The sequence below is a fragment of the Coregonus lavaretus genome (assembly GCF_964263955.1).
Source record: "Coregonus lavaretus genome assembly, chromosome: 20".
NCBI classification, from domain to species: Eukaryota; Metazoa; Chordata; class Actinopteri; order Salmoniformes; family Salmonidae; genus Coregonus; species Coregonus lavaretus.
The window spans coordinates 20556933-20574466 of record NC_140007.1 but is presented as its reverse complement, the minus strand read 5'-3'; the positions used below and the strand labels follow the sequence as shown (position 1 = coordinate 20574466).

The window sequence follows — 17534 nt, the reverse complement described above, 5'->3', positions numbered from 1 at the left end:
ATATTCTTGATACCATTTGAAAGGAAACACTTTGAAGTTCGTGGAAATGTGAAATTAATGTAGGAAAATATAACACATTAGATCTGGTAAAAGATAATACAAACAAAAAAACATGTGTTTTTTTGTTCTATCATCTTTGAAATGCAAGAGAAAGGCCACAATATAATATTGAAGTTTAGGCGCAATTTAGATTTTGGCCAGTAGATGGCTGCAGTGTGTGTGCAAAGTTTCAGATTGATCCAGTGAAGCATTGCAATACTGGACTATTTTGTATCAAGTCTGCCCAAACGTGCTGAATTGGTCCATTGATACATTTTCAAGTACATAACTATAGAGAACATACAAAAATGATATGGTAATACATTTACATTTACATTTTAGTCATTTAGCAGACGCTCTTATCCAGAGCGACTTAATACAAAATGTAAGTTTACACACTCCCAGGAATGTCATACGTGATGGATCATTAGCTTATACACTAACTTTCATACATCTAGATGGCCGGGCGGGGTTGGTGTGGAGCCAGAGACAGCAGGGGTTCAAACTGTAGAACCCAGTTCCTACATTTGAATATAAAAATTGATTTTATCAAACAAAATTATGCTACATTTGATCTCTGGGACCCTTAGGATGACAAATCAGAGCAAGATTACTAAATGTAATAACATTATTTACCTTCAGAGGTGAATGTATCAAACCAGTTGCCGTGATAAGTTTTTTGTTGTTGTGCTCTCTCCTCAAACAATAGCATGGTATTTTTTCACTGTAATAGCTACTGTAAATTGGACAGTGCAGTTAGATTAACGATAATTTAAGCTTTCTGCCCATATAAAACATGTCTATGTCCTGGAAAGTTTGCTGTTACTTACAACAGTCATGCTAATCACATTAGCGCATGTTATCTCAACTGTCCCGTATATGGGACACCGATCCCATAGAGGTTAAAGAAGGATTTTTAAGCCTTGAGACAATTGAGACATGGATTATGTAAGTGTGCCATTCAGAGGGTGAATGGGCAAGATACAATATTTAAGTGCCTTTGAACGGGGTATGGTAGTAGGTGCCAGGCGCATCGGTTTGTGTCAAGAACTGCAACGCTGCTGGGTTGTTCACGCTCAACAGTTTCCGATGTGTATCAAGAATGGTCCACCACCCAAAAGACATCCAGCCAACTTGACACAACTGTGGGAAGCATTGGAGTCAACATGGGCCAGCATCCCTGTGGAATGCTTTCGACATCTTGTAGTCCATACCTTGACGAATTGAGGCTGTTCTGAGGGGAAAAGGGGGTGCAACTCAATATTAGTGTTTTGTACACTCAGTGTATATCAACTACACTGGGGTCAGATTAAACATGTGGATACCAACAATGCCAGTCTCCTCCTCCTGCACCTCTTTTCACAAAGAAAAGTCCCTGCCCACGGGAGGGAAACCTAATTTACCACTCCTCTCCTCTCATAAAAACCAAACCTGTTCCTTTTCTCTACACCCTTCCCCCCCTCTCCCTCCCTCTCCCTCCCTCACTCCCTCTGGTTGCGGCGGTTGGCTTTTACTGGCCCATTGTTCTGGAATCCACTAAGTTCCGGAGTCTCCGCTCACAGAGGGGCTCAGGATCACACAGCTTCCGCCCCTGGGCACCAGACTGTGCCTGTCGCTCACCTGCCCGCCCGCCCGCCCGCCCTCACACACACACACACACACACACACACACACACACACACACACACACACACACACACACACACACACACACACACACACACACACACATCTATGGAGAGCAGCGATAGCAAAAACCACACCAGTGCTCCAGGAGACTATAAGAATGCTATGTAAGACAGGATTTAAGGAAAGCTTCTGTCCTCTTTCATGTGAACCTAATCACTCACCACCAGCGTACAGCCTTTCAGATGAAGATTTATTCAACAGAACACAGTTTGTTCAGCCTTTTTGGAACCCTGTTTTTCTTCTCTCCTTTCCCTCCAGAGTAACGAAGGTCCCTGTTCAGGGTCTTTCTTAACACAGCAGCTGATAACCTTCGACAAATCACTAAATTAGGGGCTCACATGTAAAATCACCTGCTAGTCTTTTCACAATGTTTGGGTGGAGACTACTGTGATACAAATGACCCAATGATTATAACCACCATTTCACCACACCTGTCATTCACTGGCTGTCAATCAGCAGTGGTCCCGCCAACCCAGAAGACCTCCAGTTAAATTTAGAAGGTGAGACAGGAGCCTCAGCTGCCAGCAACGACCTATAGAAAATAGATACACCCCCTCCCACTACTGCTCTTTAAAATCCCCACCCTCTCATCCTATAGCATCTTCTCCAGAGGAGAAAAGGGAAAACAAGAGGAGGAGAGAGAGAAGAGCAGGGATTTGTCTGTGATCAGCCCGGCCCTTTCACCCACTCATGTAGAGCAATTAACCTAGTCTGGCCCATGACCTGAGGGGATGGAAATGATGTGGACACCAAGGAACTTGAAGCTCTCAACCTGCTCCAATACAGCCCCGTCGATGAGAATGGGGGTGTGCTCGGACCTCTTCTTTTTCCTGTAGTCCACAATCATCTCCTTTGTTTTGATCACGTTGAGGGAGAGGTTGTTGTCCTGGCCGTGTCTGACCTCCTCCCTATAGGCTGTCTCGTCGTTGTCTGTGATCAGGCCTACCACTGTTGTGTCATCGGCAAACTTAATGATGGTGTTGGAGTCGTGCCTGGCCATGCAGTCATGAGTGAACAGGGAGTACAGGAGGGGACTGAGCACGCAACCCTGAGGGGCCCCCTTGTTGAGGATCAGCGTGGCGGATGTGTTGTTACCTACCCTTACCACCTGGGGGCGGCCCGTCAGGAAGTCCAGAGGGAGGTGTTTAGTCCCAGGGCCCTTAGCTTAGTAATGAGCTTTGAGGGCACTATGGTGTTGAACGCTGAGCTGTAGTCAATGAATAGCATTCTCACATAGGTGTTCCTTTTGTCCAGGTGTGAAAGGGCAGTGTGGAGCGCAATAGAGATTGCATCATCTGTGGATCTGTTGGGGCGGTATGCAAATTGGAATGGGTCTAGGTTTTCTGGTATAATGGTGTTGATGTGAGCCATGACCAGCCTTTCAAAGCACTTCATGGCTACAGATGTGAGTGCCACGGGTCGGTAGTCATTTAGGCAGGTTACCTTAGTGTTCTTGGGCACAGGGACTATGGTGGTCTGCTTGAAACATGTTGGTATTACAGACTCAGACAGGGAGAGGTTGAAAATGTCAGTGAAGACACTTGCCAGTTGGTCAGCACATGCTCGAAGTACACATCCTGGTAATCTGTCTGGCCCTGCGGCCTTGTGAATGTTGACCTGTTTAACGGTCTTACTTACATCGGCTACGGAGAGCGTGATCACACAGTCGTCCGGAACAGCTGATGCTCTCATGCATGTTTCAGTGTTACTTGCCTCGAAGCGAGCATATAACTAATTTAGCTCGTCTGGTAGGCTTGTGTCACTGGGCAGTTCGCGGCTGTGCTTCCCTTTGTAGTCTGTAATAGTTTGCAAGCCCTGCCACATCCGACGAGCGTCGGAGCCAGTGTGGTACGATTCGATTTAAGTCCTGTATTGACGCTTTGCCTGTTTGATGGTTCATCGGAGGGCATAGCGGGATTTCTTATAAGCTTCCGGGTTAGAGTCCCGCTCCTTGAAAGCGGCAGCTCTACCCTTTAGCTCAGTGAGGATGTTGCCTGTAATCCATGGTTTCTGGTTGGGGTGTGTACGTACAGTCACTGTGGGGACGACGTCATCGATGCACTTATTGATAAAGCCAGTGACTGATGTGGTGTACTCCTCAATGCCATCGGAAGAATCCCGGAACATATTCCAGTCTGTGCTAGCAAAACAGTCCTGTAGCTTAGCATCCGCTTCATCTGACCACTGTTTTATTGACCGAGTCACTGGTGCTTCCTGCTTTAGTTTTTGCTTGTAAGCAGGAATCAGGAGGATAGAATTATGGTCAGATTTGCCAAATGGAGGGCGAGGGAGAGCTTTGTATGCGTCTCTGTGTGTGGAGTAAAGGTGGTCTAGAGTTTTTTTCCCTCTGGTTGCACATTTAACATGCTGGTAGAAATGACGTAAAGGAGATGTAAGCTTCCCTGCATTAAAGTCCCCGGCCACTAGGAGAGCCGCCTCTGGATGAGCGTTTTCCTGTTTGCTTATATCCGTATACAGTTCATTGAGTGCGGTCTTAGTGCCAGCATCGGTTTGTGGTGGTAAATAGACAGCTACGAAAAATATAGATGAAAACTCTCTTGGTAGATAGTGTGGTCTACAGCTTATCATGAGATACTCTACCTCAGGCGAGCAAAACCTAGAGACTTCCTTAGATATCGTGCACCAGCTTTTGTTAACAAATATACATAGACCGCCACCCCTTGTCTTACCAGAGGCTGCTGTTCTATCCTGCCAATACAGTGTATAACCCGCCAGCTGTATGTTATTCATGTCTTCGTTCAGCCACGACTCGGTGAAACATAAGATATTACAGTTTTTTAAAAAGTAAAAAAATAAATAAAATAAAAACCTTTATTTAACAAGGTAAGCCAGTTGAGAACAAGTTCTCATTTACAACTGCGACCTGACCAAGATAAAGCAAAGCAGTGCGATAAAAACAACAACAACACAGAGTTACATATGGGATGAACAAAACGTACAGTCAAAAACACAATAGAAAATCGTTGTGGTCAAATGTTTTGAGAATGACACAAGTATTGGTCTTCACAAAGTTTGCTGCTTCAGTGTTTTTAGATATTTTTGTCAGATGTTACTATGGTATACTGAAGTATAATTACAAGCATTCCATAAGTTTCAAAGGCTTTTACTGACAATTACATTAAGTTTATGCAAAGAGTCAATATTTGCAGTGTTGACCCTTCTTTTTCAAGACCTCTGCAATCCGCCCTGGCATGCTGTCAATTAACGTCTGGGCCACATCCTGACTGATAGGCAGCCCATTCTTGCATAATCAATGCTTGGAATTTGTCAGAATGTGTGGGTTTTTTTTGTCCACCCGCCTCTTGAGGATTGACTACAAATTCTCAATGGGATTAAGGTCTGGGGAGTTTCCTGGCCATGGACCCAACATTTCGATGTTTTGTTCCCCGAGCCACTTAGTTATCACTTTTGCCTTATGGCAAGATGCTCCATCATGCTGGAAAAGGCATTGTTCGTCACCAAACTGTTCTTGGATGGTTGCGAGAAGTTGCTCTCGGAGGATGTGTTGGTCCCATTCTTTATTCATGGCTGTGTTCTTAGGCAAAATTGTGAGTGAGTCCACTCCCTTGGCTGAGAAGCAACCCCACACATGACTGGTCTCAGGATGCTTTACTGTTGGCATGACACAGGACTGATGGTAGCGCTCACCTTATCTTCTCCGGACAAGCTTTTTTCCGGATGCCCCAAACAATCGGAAAATGACTTTACCCCAGTCCTCAGCGGTCCAATCCCTGTACCTTTTGCAGAATATCAGTCTGTCCCTGATGTTTTTCCTTGAGAGAAGTGGCTTCCTCGCTGCCCTTCTTGACACCAGGCCATCCACCAAAAGTATTCGCCTCACTGTGCGTGCAAATGCACTCACACCTGTCTGCTGCCATTCCTGAGCTAGCTCTGCACTGGTGGTGCCCCGATCCCGCAGCTTAATCAACTTTAGGAGACGGTCCTGGCGCTTGCTGGACTTTCTTGGTCGCCCTGAAGCCTTCTTCACAACAATTGAACCTCTCTCCTTGAAGTTCTTGATGATCCGATAAATGGTTGATTTAGGTGCAATCTTACTATGAGCAATATCTTGCCTGTGAAGCCCTTTTTGTGCAAAGCAATGATGACGGCACGTGTTTCCTTGCAGGTAACCATGGTTAACAGAGGAAGAACAATGATTTCAAGCAACACCCTCCTTTTAAAGCTTACAGTCTGTTATTCTAACTCAATTAGCATGACAGAGTGATCTCCAGCCTTGTCCTCGTCAACACTCTCACCTGTGTTAACGAGAGAATCACTGACATGATGTCAGCTGGTCCTTTTGTGGCAGGGCTGAAATGCAGTGGAAAAGTTTTTTGGGGATTAAGTTTATTTTCATGGCAAAGAGGGACTTTGCAATTAATTGCAATTCATCTGATCACTCTTCATAATATCCTGGAGTATATGCAAATTGCCATCATAAAAACTGAGGCAGCAGACTTTGTGAAAATTAATATTTGTGTCATTCTCAAAACTTTTGACCACGACTGTACAGTGTGTGCAAATGTAGTAAGTTATGGAGGTAAGGCAATAAATAGGCCATAGTGCAAAATAATTACAATTTAGTATTGACACTGGAGTGATAGATGTGCAGAAGATGATGTGCAAATAGAAATAATGGGGTGCAAATGAGCAAAATAAATAACAATATGGGGATGAGGTAGTTGGGTGGGCTAATTACAGATGGGCTGTGTACAGGTGCAGTGATCGGTAAGCTGCTCTGACAACTGATGCTAACAAAGTTAGTGAGGGAGATAAGAGTCTCCAGCTTCAGAGATTTTTGCAGTTCGTTCCAGTCATTGGCAGCCGAGAACTGGAAGGAATGGCGGCCAAAGTAGGTGTTGACTTTGGGGATGACCAGTGAGATATACCTGCTGGAGCGCATACTACGGGTGGGTGTTGCTATGGTGACCAATGAGCTAAGATAATGCGGGGATTTGCCTAGCAGTGATTTATAGATGACCTGGAGCCAGTGGGTTTGGCGACGAATATGTAGTGAGGGCCAGCCAACGAGAGCGTACAGGTCACAATGGTGGGTAGTATATGGGGCTTGGTGACAAAACGGATGGCACTGTGATAGACTACATCCAATTTGCTGAGTAGAGTGTTGGAGGCTATTTTGTAAATGACATCGCCGAAGTCAAGGATCGGTAGGATAGTCAGTTTTACGAGGGCATGTTTGGCAGCATGAGTGAAGGAGGAATTGTTGCGAAATAGAAAGCCGATTCTAGATTTGGATTGGAGATGCTTAATATGAGTCTGGAAGGAGAGTTTACGGTCTAACCAGACACCTAGGTATTTGTAGTTGTCCACATATTCTAAGTCAGACCCGCCGAGAGTAGTGATTCTAGTCAGGCGGGTGGGTGCAAGCAGCGTTCGATTGAAGAGCATGCATTTAGTTTTACTAGCGTTTAAGAGCAGTTGGAGGCTACGGAAAGAGTGTTGTATGGCATTGAAGCTTGTTTGGAGGTTTGTTAACAGTGTCCAATGAAGTGCCAGATGTATACAAACTTGTGTCGTCTGCGTAGAGGTGGATCTGAGAGTCACCAGCAGCAAGAGCAACATCATTGATATACACAGAGAATAGAGTCGGTCCGAGAATTGAACCCTGTGGCACCCCCATAGAGACTGCCAGAGGTCCAGACAACAGGCCCTCCGATTTGACACATTTAACTCTATCTGAGAAGTAGGTGAACCAGGCGAGGCAGTCATTTGAGAAACCAAGGCTATTTAGTCTGCCAATAAGAATGCGGTGATTGACAGAGTAGAAAGCCTTGGACAGGTCGATGAAGACGGCTGCACAGTACTGTCTTTTATCGATCATGGTTATAATATCGTTTAGGACCTTGAGCGTGGCTGAGGTGCACCCATGACCAGCTCGGAAACCAGATTGCATAGCGAAGGTACGGTGGGATTCGAAATGGTCTGTGATCTGTTTCTTAACTTGGCTTTCAAATACTTTCGAAAGGCAGGGCAGGATGGATATAGGTCTGTAACAGTTTGAATCTAGAGTGTCACCCTCTTTGAAGAGGGGGATGACCGCGGCAGCTTTCCAATCTCTGGGGATCTCAGACGTTACGAAAGAGAGGCTGAACAGGCTAGTAATAGGGGTTGCAACAATTTCGGCGGCTAATTTTAGAAATAAAGGGTCCAGATTGTCTAGCCCAGCTGATTTGTAGGGGTCCAGATTTTGCAGGTCTTTCAGAACATCAGCTGTCTGAATTTGGGTGAAGGAGAAGCGGGGGGCGCATGGGCAAGTTGCAGCGGAGGGTGCAGAGCTGGTGGCCGGGGTAGGGGTAGCCAGGTGGAAAGCATGGCCAGCCGTAGCAAAATGCTTGTTGAAATTCTCGATTATCGTAGATTTATCGGTGGTGACAGTGTTTCCTAGCCTCAGTGCAGTGGGCAGCTGGGAGGAGGTGCTCTTATTCTCCATGGACTTTACAGTGTCCCAAAACGTTTTGGAGTTAGTGCATACAGGATGCAAATTTCTGTTTGAAAGAGCTAGCCTTGCTCTCCTAACTGATTGTGTATATTGGTTTCTGACTTCCCTGAAAAGTTGCATATCGCGGGGGCTGTTCGATGCTAATGCAGTACGCCGCAGGATGTTTTTGTGCTGGTCAAGGGCAGTCAAGTCTGGGGTGAACCAGGGGCTATATCTGTTCTTAGTTCTGAATTTTCTGAATGGGGCATGCTTATTTAAGATGAAGAGGAAAGCACTTTTAAAGAACAACCAGGCATCCTCTACTGACGGAATGAGGTCAATATCCATCCAGGATACCCGGGCCAGGTCAATTAGAAAGGCCTGCTCGTAAAGTGTTTTAGGGAGCGTTTGACAGTGATGAGGGGTGGTCGTTTGACCGCTGACCCATTACGGATGCAGGCAATGAGGCAGTGATCGCTGAGATCCTGGTTGAAGACAGCGGAGGTGTATTTACTGGGTAAATTAGTCAGGATGATATCTATGAGGGTGCCCATGTTTTACGGATTTAGGGTTGTACCTGGCAGGTTCCTTGATTATTTGTGTGAGATTGAGGGCATCTAGTTTAGATTGTAGGATGGCCGGGGTGTTAAGCATATCCCAGTTTAGGTCACCAAGCAGTACGAACTCTGAGGATAGATGGGGGGCAATCAATTCACATATGGTGTCCAGGGCACAGCTGGGGGCTGAGGGGGGTCTGTAGCAAGCGGCAACAGTGAGAGACTTATTTCTGGAAAGGTGGAGTTTTAGAAGTAGAAGCTCAAACTGTTTGGGCACAGACCTGGATAGTATTTGAATGTCCCGTTGGTAGGATATTCGTGCCTGTAGTTCGTCCACTTTATTATCAAGCGATTGTAAGTTGCCCAATAGTATCGATGGCAAAGGCAGATTAGCCACTCGTCGCTGGCTCCTTACCAAGCACCCCGATCTCCTTCCACGATATCTCCTTTTCTTTCTACTGCGAATGATGGGGATGAGGGCCCTGTCGGGTGTCTGGAGCAAATCCCTCTCTTCCAACTCATTAAAGACACATTATTTGTCCAGTTCAAGGTCAGTAATCGCTGTTCTGATGTCCAGAAGCTCTTTTCAGTCATAAGAGACGGTAGCAGCAACATTATGTACAAAATAAGTTACAAACAATACGAAAACATTGCACGGTTGGTTAAGAGTCCATAAAATGGCAGCCATCCCCTAACAAAGACCTGTCCTCAGCTGAAAGTTTAAATAAAGCTTCAACATGTTATGAAGAATTACAACAAACTGCATAACCCCTATGGCAAACATGAATCAGCTGGTATATGGGCCTATAGATTAATAACCTTACACAACCAAAATCAATCAGGTACTATTATGGTGTGATCTAAATGCCAGAGGGAATCTATTTTTCTGAGAACCTTGTTATGCCCTATTAACCTCCAATCCCACCCAATCACCCCTCATAAACATACACACACACAAACAGACTGTGATGCTGTCCTAGGGGGGTATGGATTGTCTCTATTTGCGGATTCAGCTGGGCTGTTTTAAGAGGACCATAAACAGAGTTGATGGTTAGCCTCCCCACAGAGCAGAGTGCCACCCAGAGACCTCCAACACCACCCAGGAAGATACATATGGGAATTTAACACCAAGGACAGTTGCCTGACTGTGAACAGTGAAGTAACCTCTAAAGAAGAGAGGAAATCCCCCAAAAGAAGCAGGCTATCTTGTCTCAGAGCTGGAGACAGTAAACAACCCTCTGCCTCTCTCTTTGTCCCAACCATCAGCCATGTACAGTATCTGTCCGTTTGTTTAAATTCTAGATGCTTGAGGTACACACATTTCGCTGTGATTGTAACCTTTAAATTCTGCATCACAAGTTCACAACACATCTATTCAACAAAGACACAACCACAGAGCAGTTCTCAACTCATACCCTTTTCAATGAATCATTAAGCTGTTGGTTGGCGTAGGAAAATGTTCATTGACTTCAAAGCACTCGGTGCACAAAGCTACTTACCACAGATGAACATTACCAGTGACGCGTGCATGGTTTTATGTTCATGGGTCAGTCCCCTTTGACTTGTACAGTAGATTCAGCCTGAAAATGTTAAATAGAAATAGCCTGGTATGAATAATGTCACACGTTAACGCAATCAATAAAAAAGACCGAGCTGTTTTGATTGTGCACTTATTTATTTAAAAATAAAAATACTTTGATCAACTGATACGGTATTAGAATGTAAAGTTTGCAGGTTGGAAGTTGTGTTTAATAGCATAGTTAAACTATAATAAACCATTTCTGAGATAGAAAAGACACTTACACTTTAATATTAGTAGGTTTGATCCCCCTGTCTTTTAAATCAACACGAATCCATACGATTCCCCCTGTTTCATTTGATGCGAGGTTGAGCGGAGCTACCAGTATTATCTGAAGTCTGACGACCACTCTCGAAAGTATTTGATGTCTTACGACCACTCTCCACAGTTCTGTCCTGAGTCTCGTTTGATGGAAACTCCGTAGCGGAGCCTCGTTTCGTAGGAATGGACCCTAGAGCGCTTCTGGCTGCTCGAGCGCTCATCATCATATCTGGCTGGCTGCACATGTTTATTGTAGTGTAATAACATCAGAGCAAACTCCACTATTAAACGGTTTTAACATTCATTATGACTATGATCAACATAAACATAGCTAATACGGGTATCACTGACTAGACTCGATGCTGCATACACTTGTGACTTTGATCAAATCAAAAGAGTGGCCTGAAGATTCAGATAATAATTTTGGCATGATTGATACACATAATGACAGTAGACACACCTGCTTTTGGCTGCCGTGTCTGTCCCTTGAAGAAGTTGGTGAAAGTTAATTTAAGTACTGTGTAAAATCCACCACCGGTTTTCAGAAGACCCTCGTGTCTGTCAGAGAGAATAGATGTGCGCCTAGGAAACAGGAATGCGCGCTATAGAGAGAACGGATTAGGTTCCCTTTGATTGCTTCAGTGAACAATCCATGCTGCGCACATATCCTCCTACTACTATACTTACCATCACCCACTCTCCGCGGGCTTGAAAAAAGTTGATGTTTCCGGCTTTCAGGGATACAGTAATTTAAACCTATCTTGTTTCCCCTGAAAAGCGGAAGTTGGGAATCAGCTCAGGTGTCTTTTTAGGCCAGCTATGTTTGGTTAACCATCACCGAACCATGCTCCTTCCCAACAACAGGTGGTTGGAAAAAATCATATTAATTTGGTTGGAATGCCTACATGCATTTGAATTAATTTGAACATGTTTTCAGAAAACACAAAATTGCATCTTATGATTACACGTTATAGATCTGTAGTAGGCTATTCGGTTTTCATAATGGTTACACAATATACAGTGTATGTAACAATGTTAGCACATCTTGAAACATGCCTCTGGATAGATTGTTAACTTGTGGTATTACATTCGCTCTCTGTGGACAGTCAAGCTTTTTTTTTTACCCCATAAACCTGGGCCACTATGTAGCACGTAGTGGCCTCACTCTCTCTCTCTCAGGACTGGGGGAGGGAGAGGATTTTCACTCAGTGCACACAATTAATTTTTTATTTTTTATTTTTATTTCACCTTTATTTAACCAGGTAAGCCAGTTGAGAACAAGTTCTCATTTACAACTGCGACCTGGCCAAGATAAAGCAAAGCAGTGCGATAAAAACAACAACACAGAGTTACATATGGGGTAAAAAAAACATAAGGTCATAAAATACAACAGAAAATATATATACAGTGTGTGCAAATGTAGCAAGTTATGGAGGTAAGGCAATAAATAGGCTATAGTGCAAAATAATTACAATTAGTATTAACACTGGAATGCTAGATGTGCAAGAGATTATGTGCAAATAGAGATACTGGGGTGCAAAAGAGCAAAATAAATAACAATATAGGGATGAGGTAGTTGGGTGGGCTAATTTCAGATGGGCTGTGTACATGTGCAGTGATCGGTAAGGTGCTCTGACAACTGACGCTTAAAGTTAGTGAGGGAGATAAGAGTCTCAGAGATTTTTGCAATTCGTTCCAGTCATTGGCAGCAGAGAACTGGAAGGAATGGCGGCCAAAGGAGGTGTTGGCTTTGGGAATGACCAGTGAGATATACCTGCTGGAGCGCAGACTACGGGTGGGTGCTGCTATGGTGACCAATGAGCTAAGATAAGGCGGGGATTTGCCTAGCAGTGATTTATAGATGGCCTGGAGCCAGTGGGTTTGAAGACGAACATGTAGTGAGGACCAGCCAACAAGAGCGTACAGGTCACAGTGGTGGGTAGTATATGGGGCTTTGGAGACAAAACGGATGGCACTGTGATAGACTACATCCAATTTGCTGAGTAGAGTGTTGGAGGCTATTTTGTAAATGACATCGCCGAAGTCAAGGATCGGTAGGATAGTCAGTTTTACGAGGGCATGTTTGGCAGCATGAGTGAAGGAGGCTTTGTTGCGAAATAGGAAGCCGATTCTAGATTTAACTTTGGATTGGAGATTCTTAATGTGAGTCTGGAAGGAGAGTTTACAGTCTAACCAGACACCTAGGTATTTGTAGTTGTCCACATACTCTAGGTCAGACCCGTCGAGAGTGGTGATTCTAGTCGGGTGGGCGGGTGCCAGCAGCGTTCGATTGCACACTGAATGTTAAGACACACACACACAGTTGAGGAAGGTAGAAGCCTCAATGCATTCTCACAAAGAATGAAACAAACAAAGGCCGGCTGAAAGGCTTCTGGCCTCATCTCAACAACAACAAATCCTCCTCTTACAAAAATCCTGATTGCCCACACCTGAGTAATTATCAAGGCTTTCTGGCAGAGCACATCACCTTAAGCAGCTGCTGCTGCCCCCTGGGGATGAGGTGTGGAAGTGTAGTTAGTATGTTGTCCATCTATGTGCCTCACACTAAACTACCCCCTCATATCATAACATGTACGACAAAAAACTTAAACATGATATCAAATGTATATTTATTTTTCATAGATGTCTGTTTCAATTATACATCAATAGGGATGAAATTCGTGTAGAAAAATGTTTGTTTGTGTGAGCGACCGTGCGTGTGTTTGTTTTTGTGTATACTGTATATGTGTGACTGCCGAAATTCTTTTTTTTGCATCAAGACCATACTTGGTTACAAAATAAAACTGTAACATCTGTCACTCCTAGGTATCAGATATTACTTTTTCGATATGAATGTCCTATTGTACATATAGCATATAAGTACTGTAGTCAAAATAAATCTAAAGTAATTCCTGAAAGAGCGTTTAATTGGTCAAAAGAACATATTCCTCTAAAACATTCTCTCTGATCTCTTTTCTTCAATTAATTCAAAAGTCTATCTATCTTGGAACACAAAACATATTTAATTGGTCCATATCCAGTTGTCATCTTCAAGACATAGCTACACAACAACCTTGTGCAGATGGCATCATGTCAAAACCATGAAATGAATGATTGGGAGTTACTCTAACCATTGACTGACAGAAGCAGATGATCTATGTAGTGCCAACAGTTTTACTGACAGTTTTACTGGCATATTTACAACATCAGAAGGAGCTCCCTGCTGTGTTCTAACGGACTACAGCTATACAGTACACATTACCCAGTGTTCCTCCCATCACTAACAGTTGCCATACTTCTTTTTTTGTGTGATAATTGTTTTATTAAGTTCATTTCAAATTTGACAGAGGGATAATTGGAACAAAGTGGTACATTTTCATTAATACAGTTTCCTACATCGTTCAATCCACATGATCAGTTACAGTTGTTGTATGTCTGCACCTGCTTTCGTATAGCATCCCGTGCGTCCGTGGCGTTCTTCTCCAGTTCCCCTAGCTCGGTTTGCTGGTCCTGCATTCTCTGCTCATTATTACGGAACTTCCTCTCAAGCTCTAAAACGGAACAACAGAGAACAGATTATAGGAAGACAACAATAGAGGGACATTCTTTGAAAAGCTTAGCTGCGTCCCAAATGGCACACTATTCCCTATATAATGCACTACTTTTGAGCAGAGCCCTATGGGCCCTGGTCAAAAATAGTGCACTATGTACAGAATTTCCAGTTCACACTTACGACCACATCTGCATACAAATCCAAAGACACCATGTTGATATCCTTTGGCCATCGACTACTCTTAACAATGATTACGCTTTATGGATGCATACTGCTCTATCTACACCCGTTGAGCATGTATTCTATATCATATGTTTCAGAGGGCAGTACAGTAACATTACATACTCTGTAGGGTTTCTATGCCCTTGTTGGCCTTAGTGAGCAGGTCTTCAGCCTCCTTCTTGATCTCCTTGGCCCTCTGGTTGACGTTCCCCAGGCCCCCCGAGGCCCCATCCAGAGAGTCCACCTTCATCTGCAGTTCCTTGTACCGATCCTCTGTTTCATTCAGCCTCTGGAGCACAACCAGACACATAGAGCAACAAGTCAACATGGAGGACCACATCTATTGTCAAAATTAATATATTGCCACGGCTGAATTTCTGTAGTTCAATGCTTCCCATGGCTCCCCCTTCTAGCTATTGGGCTACAATTCACAGTGCGGTTTATACATTTATATGACAAGGTAAAAGATCCCGGATAAAATGAACACATTTACAAATAGGGAAAGGCACAGGAGGACTATCCGTACCAAACTTTAAATTGTATTTCAAGGCACTAGCATTTTGGCTCTTCCTAAATCGGTTTAGACATGATTCTTCCACCCCCTGGCTGAGTATAGAGAGAAATATGGTGTCTCCTATTGCCCTGGAAGAGGTGGTCTTCACTGATATATCCCTTAAACAATGTAAACTACGCTTTGGTCCTATTATTGCTCACACAATTTATTTTTGGCGCAAATTGAAAAACAATGTAACTGGGAATCAAAATGGCATGGCCATACTCCAATATTTCACAATAATGCCCTGAGATCTGGAGGGTGGCCTTTTGCATCCTCCCAATGGTCAAAATGTGGAATCCGTACCCTTGCTGATATCATGGACAGTAATGGGTTGAGAACATTCCAAGATTTGAAAGATACATCCACATTACCAGGCAACTCCTTTTTTCTATATTTACAACTTAGGTCAGCTATGCTGGTTTATGGAGTCCCTTGGGAAACCAACTACCGAACCATCCAATGATGGGATTTATAAATAAATGATCTGGGCTCCCGAAAGGACTGATTTATATCATATATAAACGACTGTTGGAAAGCTCATATTCTGAGCTAGCCATTAAAAAAGTGTGGTCCAGGTACAAACTTATACAAACAAACAACAACTAACAGACACACACAAACAATGACTACATCTCATCTGCCCAGGCCTGCATGCTCACACCCCCATCCCTAGTGCCTGCATTATTATTTGTCACTTGGCCTTAAATTGAACCAATTTATTTTTCTTGGTCGCCCATGCTATTTCAATATTTGAATAATAAATCATTAGATTTTTCCATTGTGTTAATAATGGCAGATTGATTGACTTCTAAGTTTTTAGTATACATTTTTTCAAGATGAGTGATGAGAAGAGAATTGTCCAGCCCATCGGGTATCTCACTACACCCCCATATGCCATGTCTGGAAATATGCAGACATACGGATTAAAAGTAAGTTTACATTGTAATACTTCTGACAGACATTTTTTAGCTCAGCCCACAACTTCCGGACAAAAAAAACATGGAGGACCACAACCAGGACACACTCATCCATACACACACATACACATGCTTATGCCAGCACGCAGTCAAGCACACAGGCACGGATGCACACGCACACACACACACACACCTGCTCCAGTCCCGATGCTGCATTAGTGGCATTTTTGGCCTGGTTCTTGGCATCTTGGGCCATCTCCCTGTTCTGATCTGTCTTGGTTTTTAGTGCCTCTACCCCCATCGACAGGTTGGCCAGTCGCATCATAGCATCCATCTGCTTGACCTCCAGATCCTGAAGTTTCTCCTCCACCTGCATGGGTATACAACAAGAAAGATATCAGAATGTAAAACACACACACACTGTGGTGTGGCTGTGGACAGTAGTGTACCGTTGCGGTGGCGTTCCTTGTGCTGTTGAGATTGTTCAGGGCATTGTCCAGGGCTTTGGTTGCATTCTGAATAGCCTTTTCAGACGCATCCAAAGACTGCTTAGTCATGTTGGCTGTGTCCTTCACTCCTTCTGCCCGTGTCCTTCAAACACACACAGGACATGTGTGAGTCTGAGAGCTCTGCTGTTCTATGAACACACTCTCTGTGCATTTCCTGTGTTCCATTTTATATCACATAGGCTAATAACAGAGTAACTACTGGTGAACAGACAAAGATCATCACGATTTACTTATAAGTCTATACGTCTAAGTCTAATATGCCTCTCTTTGCCTCTTTCTCCCTCTGTCTTACTTGGCATCCTTAGCTCGGTTGAGCAGCTCCTTGGCCTGGTGGAGTTGCTGGGAGGTGTGGTTGAAGACCCCCTCTACATCTGTCAGGTTGTTAATGTTGTCTTTAATCTGCTGGACCATGCTGTCTAGAGTGGTTCTGTTGACAGGAAGAGATATGGCCAGCACCTGCTGAGCCACCTTCTCTATGCTCTCTGGGTCCGCACCCTCCTCTGTACACAACACATAGTGGAGAAGAACCATGATCAATTTCATATCATAAGACATGTCCATAGAGAGAAGTTATCTGGAAGGTTACTGGCATTAACAAACCAGTCAGGAAGTCTTTGATCTTCTGAATGAATTCCTTGAGTTTTTTATTGGAGTTTTCAAATAAGTCCTTCTTCTTCTGGGCTTTGTCCAGGGTGTCCATGGCTTGATTCTTCACATCCTGGGTCAGCATAGCTAGGTCCTGGAGCTGGAAACATAAAACTGGGGATTACTGCATATGCAACACATATACAAAACATGCTTACAATCACAAGAGCACTGACAGACATATAATACAACCCCTTTTAGAGAACTTAAAAAGGCAGATTTTGCTCAGTGATTCAGCTTATATTGAGATACATGCATGCAGAGGTATTGTACATGTGAGATATTTAGGCAGACATACCTTTTTAGCCATACCCTGGAGATCCTCACTGGCAGCAGTCAGGTTGTCTGTGACATCATTGGCATGTTTCAGTCCCTTTAGGGAGGCGCTAACAGTCCCGTTACACCCATCCCCGCCACACACCCGGCGACCGTCATTGTCACGACAACCAGCACCCCCACATGGGCTGTCGTGACATGTGCCATTGGAGCTGGCATTGGAATGGCCACCACATACCTGGAAGAAAAACAACAACAGAGTTGTCAGAGA

At 44.0% G+C, this 17534-nt stretch overlaps 2 protein-coding genes across 2 annotated transcripts in view; both read right to left on the bottom strand.

Moving 5' to 3' along the window:
• Nucleotides 1-10612, bottom strand: part of lamb2 (laminin, beta 2 (laminin S)) — a 56289-nt gene extending 45677 nt beyond the window's left edge. The window contains exons 1-2 of the mRNA XM_084185122.1: nt 10549-10612; nt 10245-10325 (exon numbers count right to left, since the gene is read on the bottom strand). Coding sequence (XP_084041248.1) covers nt 10245-10275 — 31 coding nt within the window. The 5' untranslated portion in view covers nt 10276-10325; nt 10549-10612. The remainder of the gene's footprint in view (nt 1-10244; nt 10326-10548) is intronic.
• Nucleotides 10613-13195: 2583 nt separating this feature from the next.
• Nucleotides 13196-17534, bottom strand: part of lamb2l (laminin, beta 2-like) — a 57168-nt gene continuing 52829 nt past the window's right edge. Inside the window, exons 29-35 of the mRNA XM_084185121.1 lie at nt 17286-17501; nt 16943-17087; nt 16635-16842; nt 16283-16424; nt 16027-16203; nt 14484-14649; nt 13196-14136 (exon numbers count right to left, since the gene is read on the bottom strand). Coding sequence (XP_084041247.1) covers nt 14000-14136; nt 14484-14649; nt 16027-16203; nt 16283-16424; nt 16635-16842; nt 16943-17087; nt 17286-17501 — 1191 coding nt within the window. The 3' untranslated portion in view covers nt 13196-13999. The remainder of the gene's footprint in view (nt 14137-14483; nt 14650-16026; nt 16204-16282; nt 16425-16634; nt 16843-16942; nt 17088-17285; nt 17502-17534) is intronic.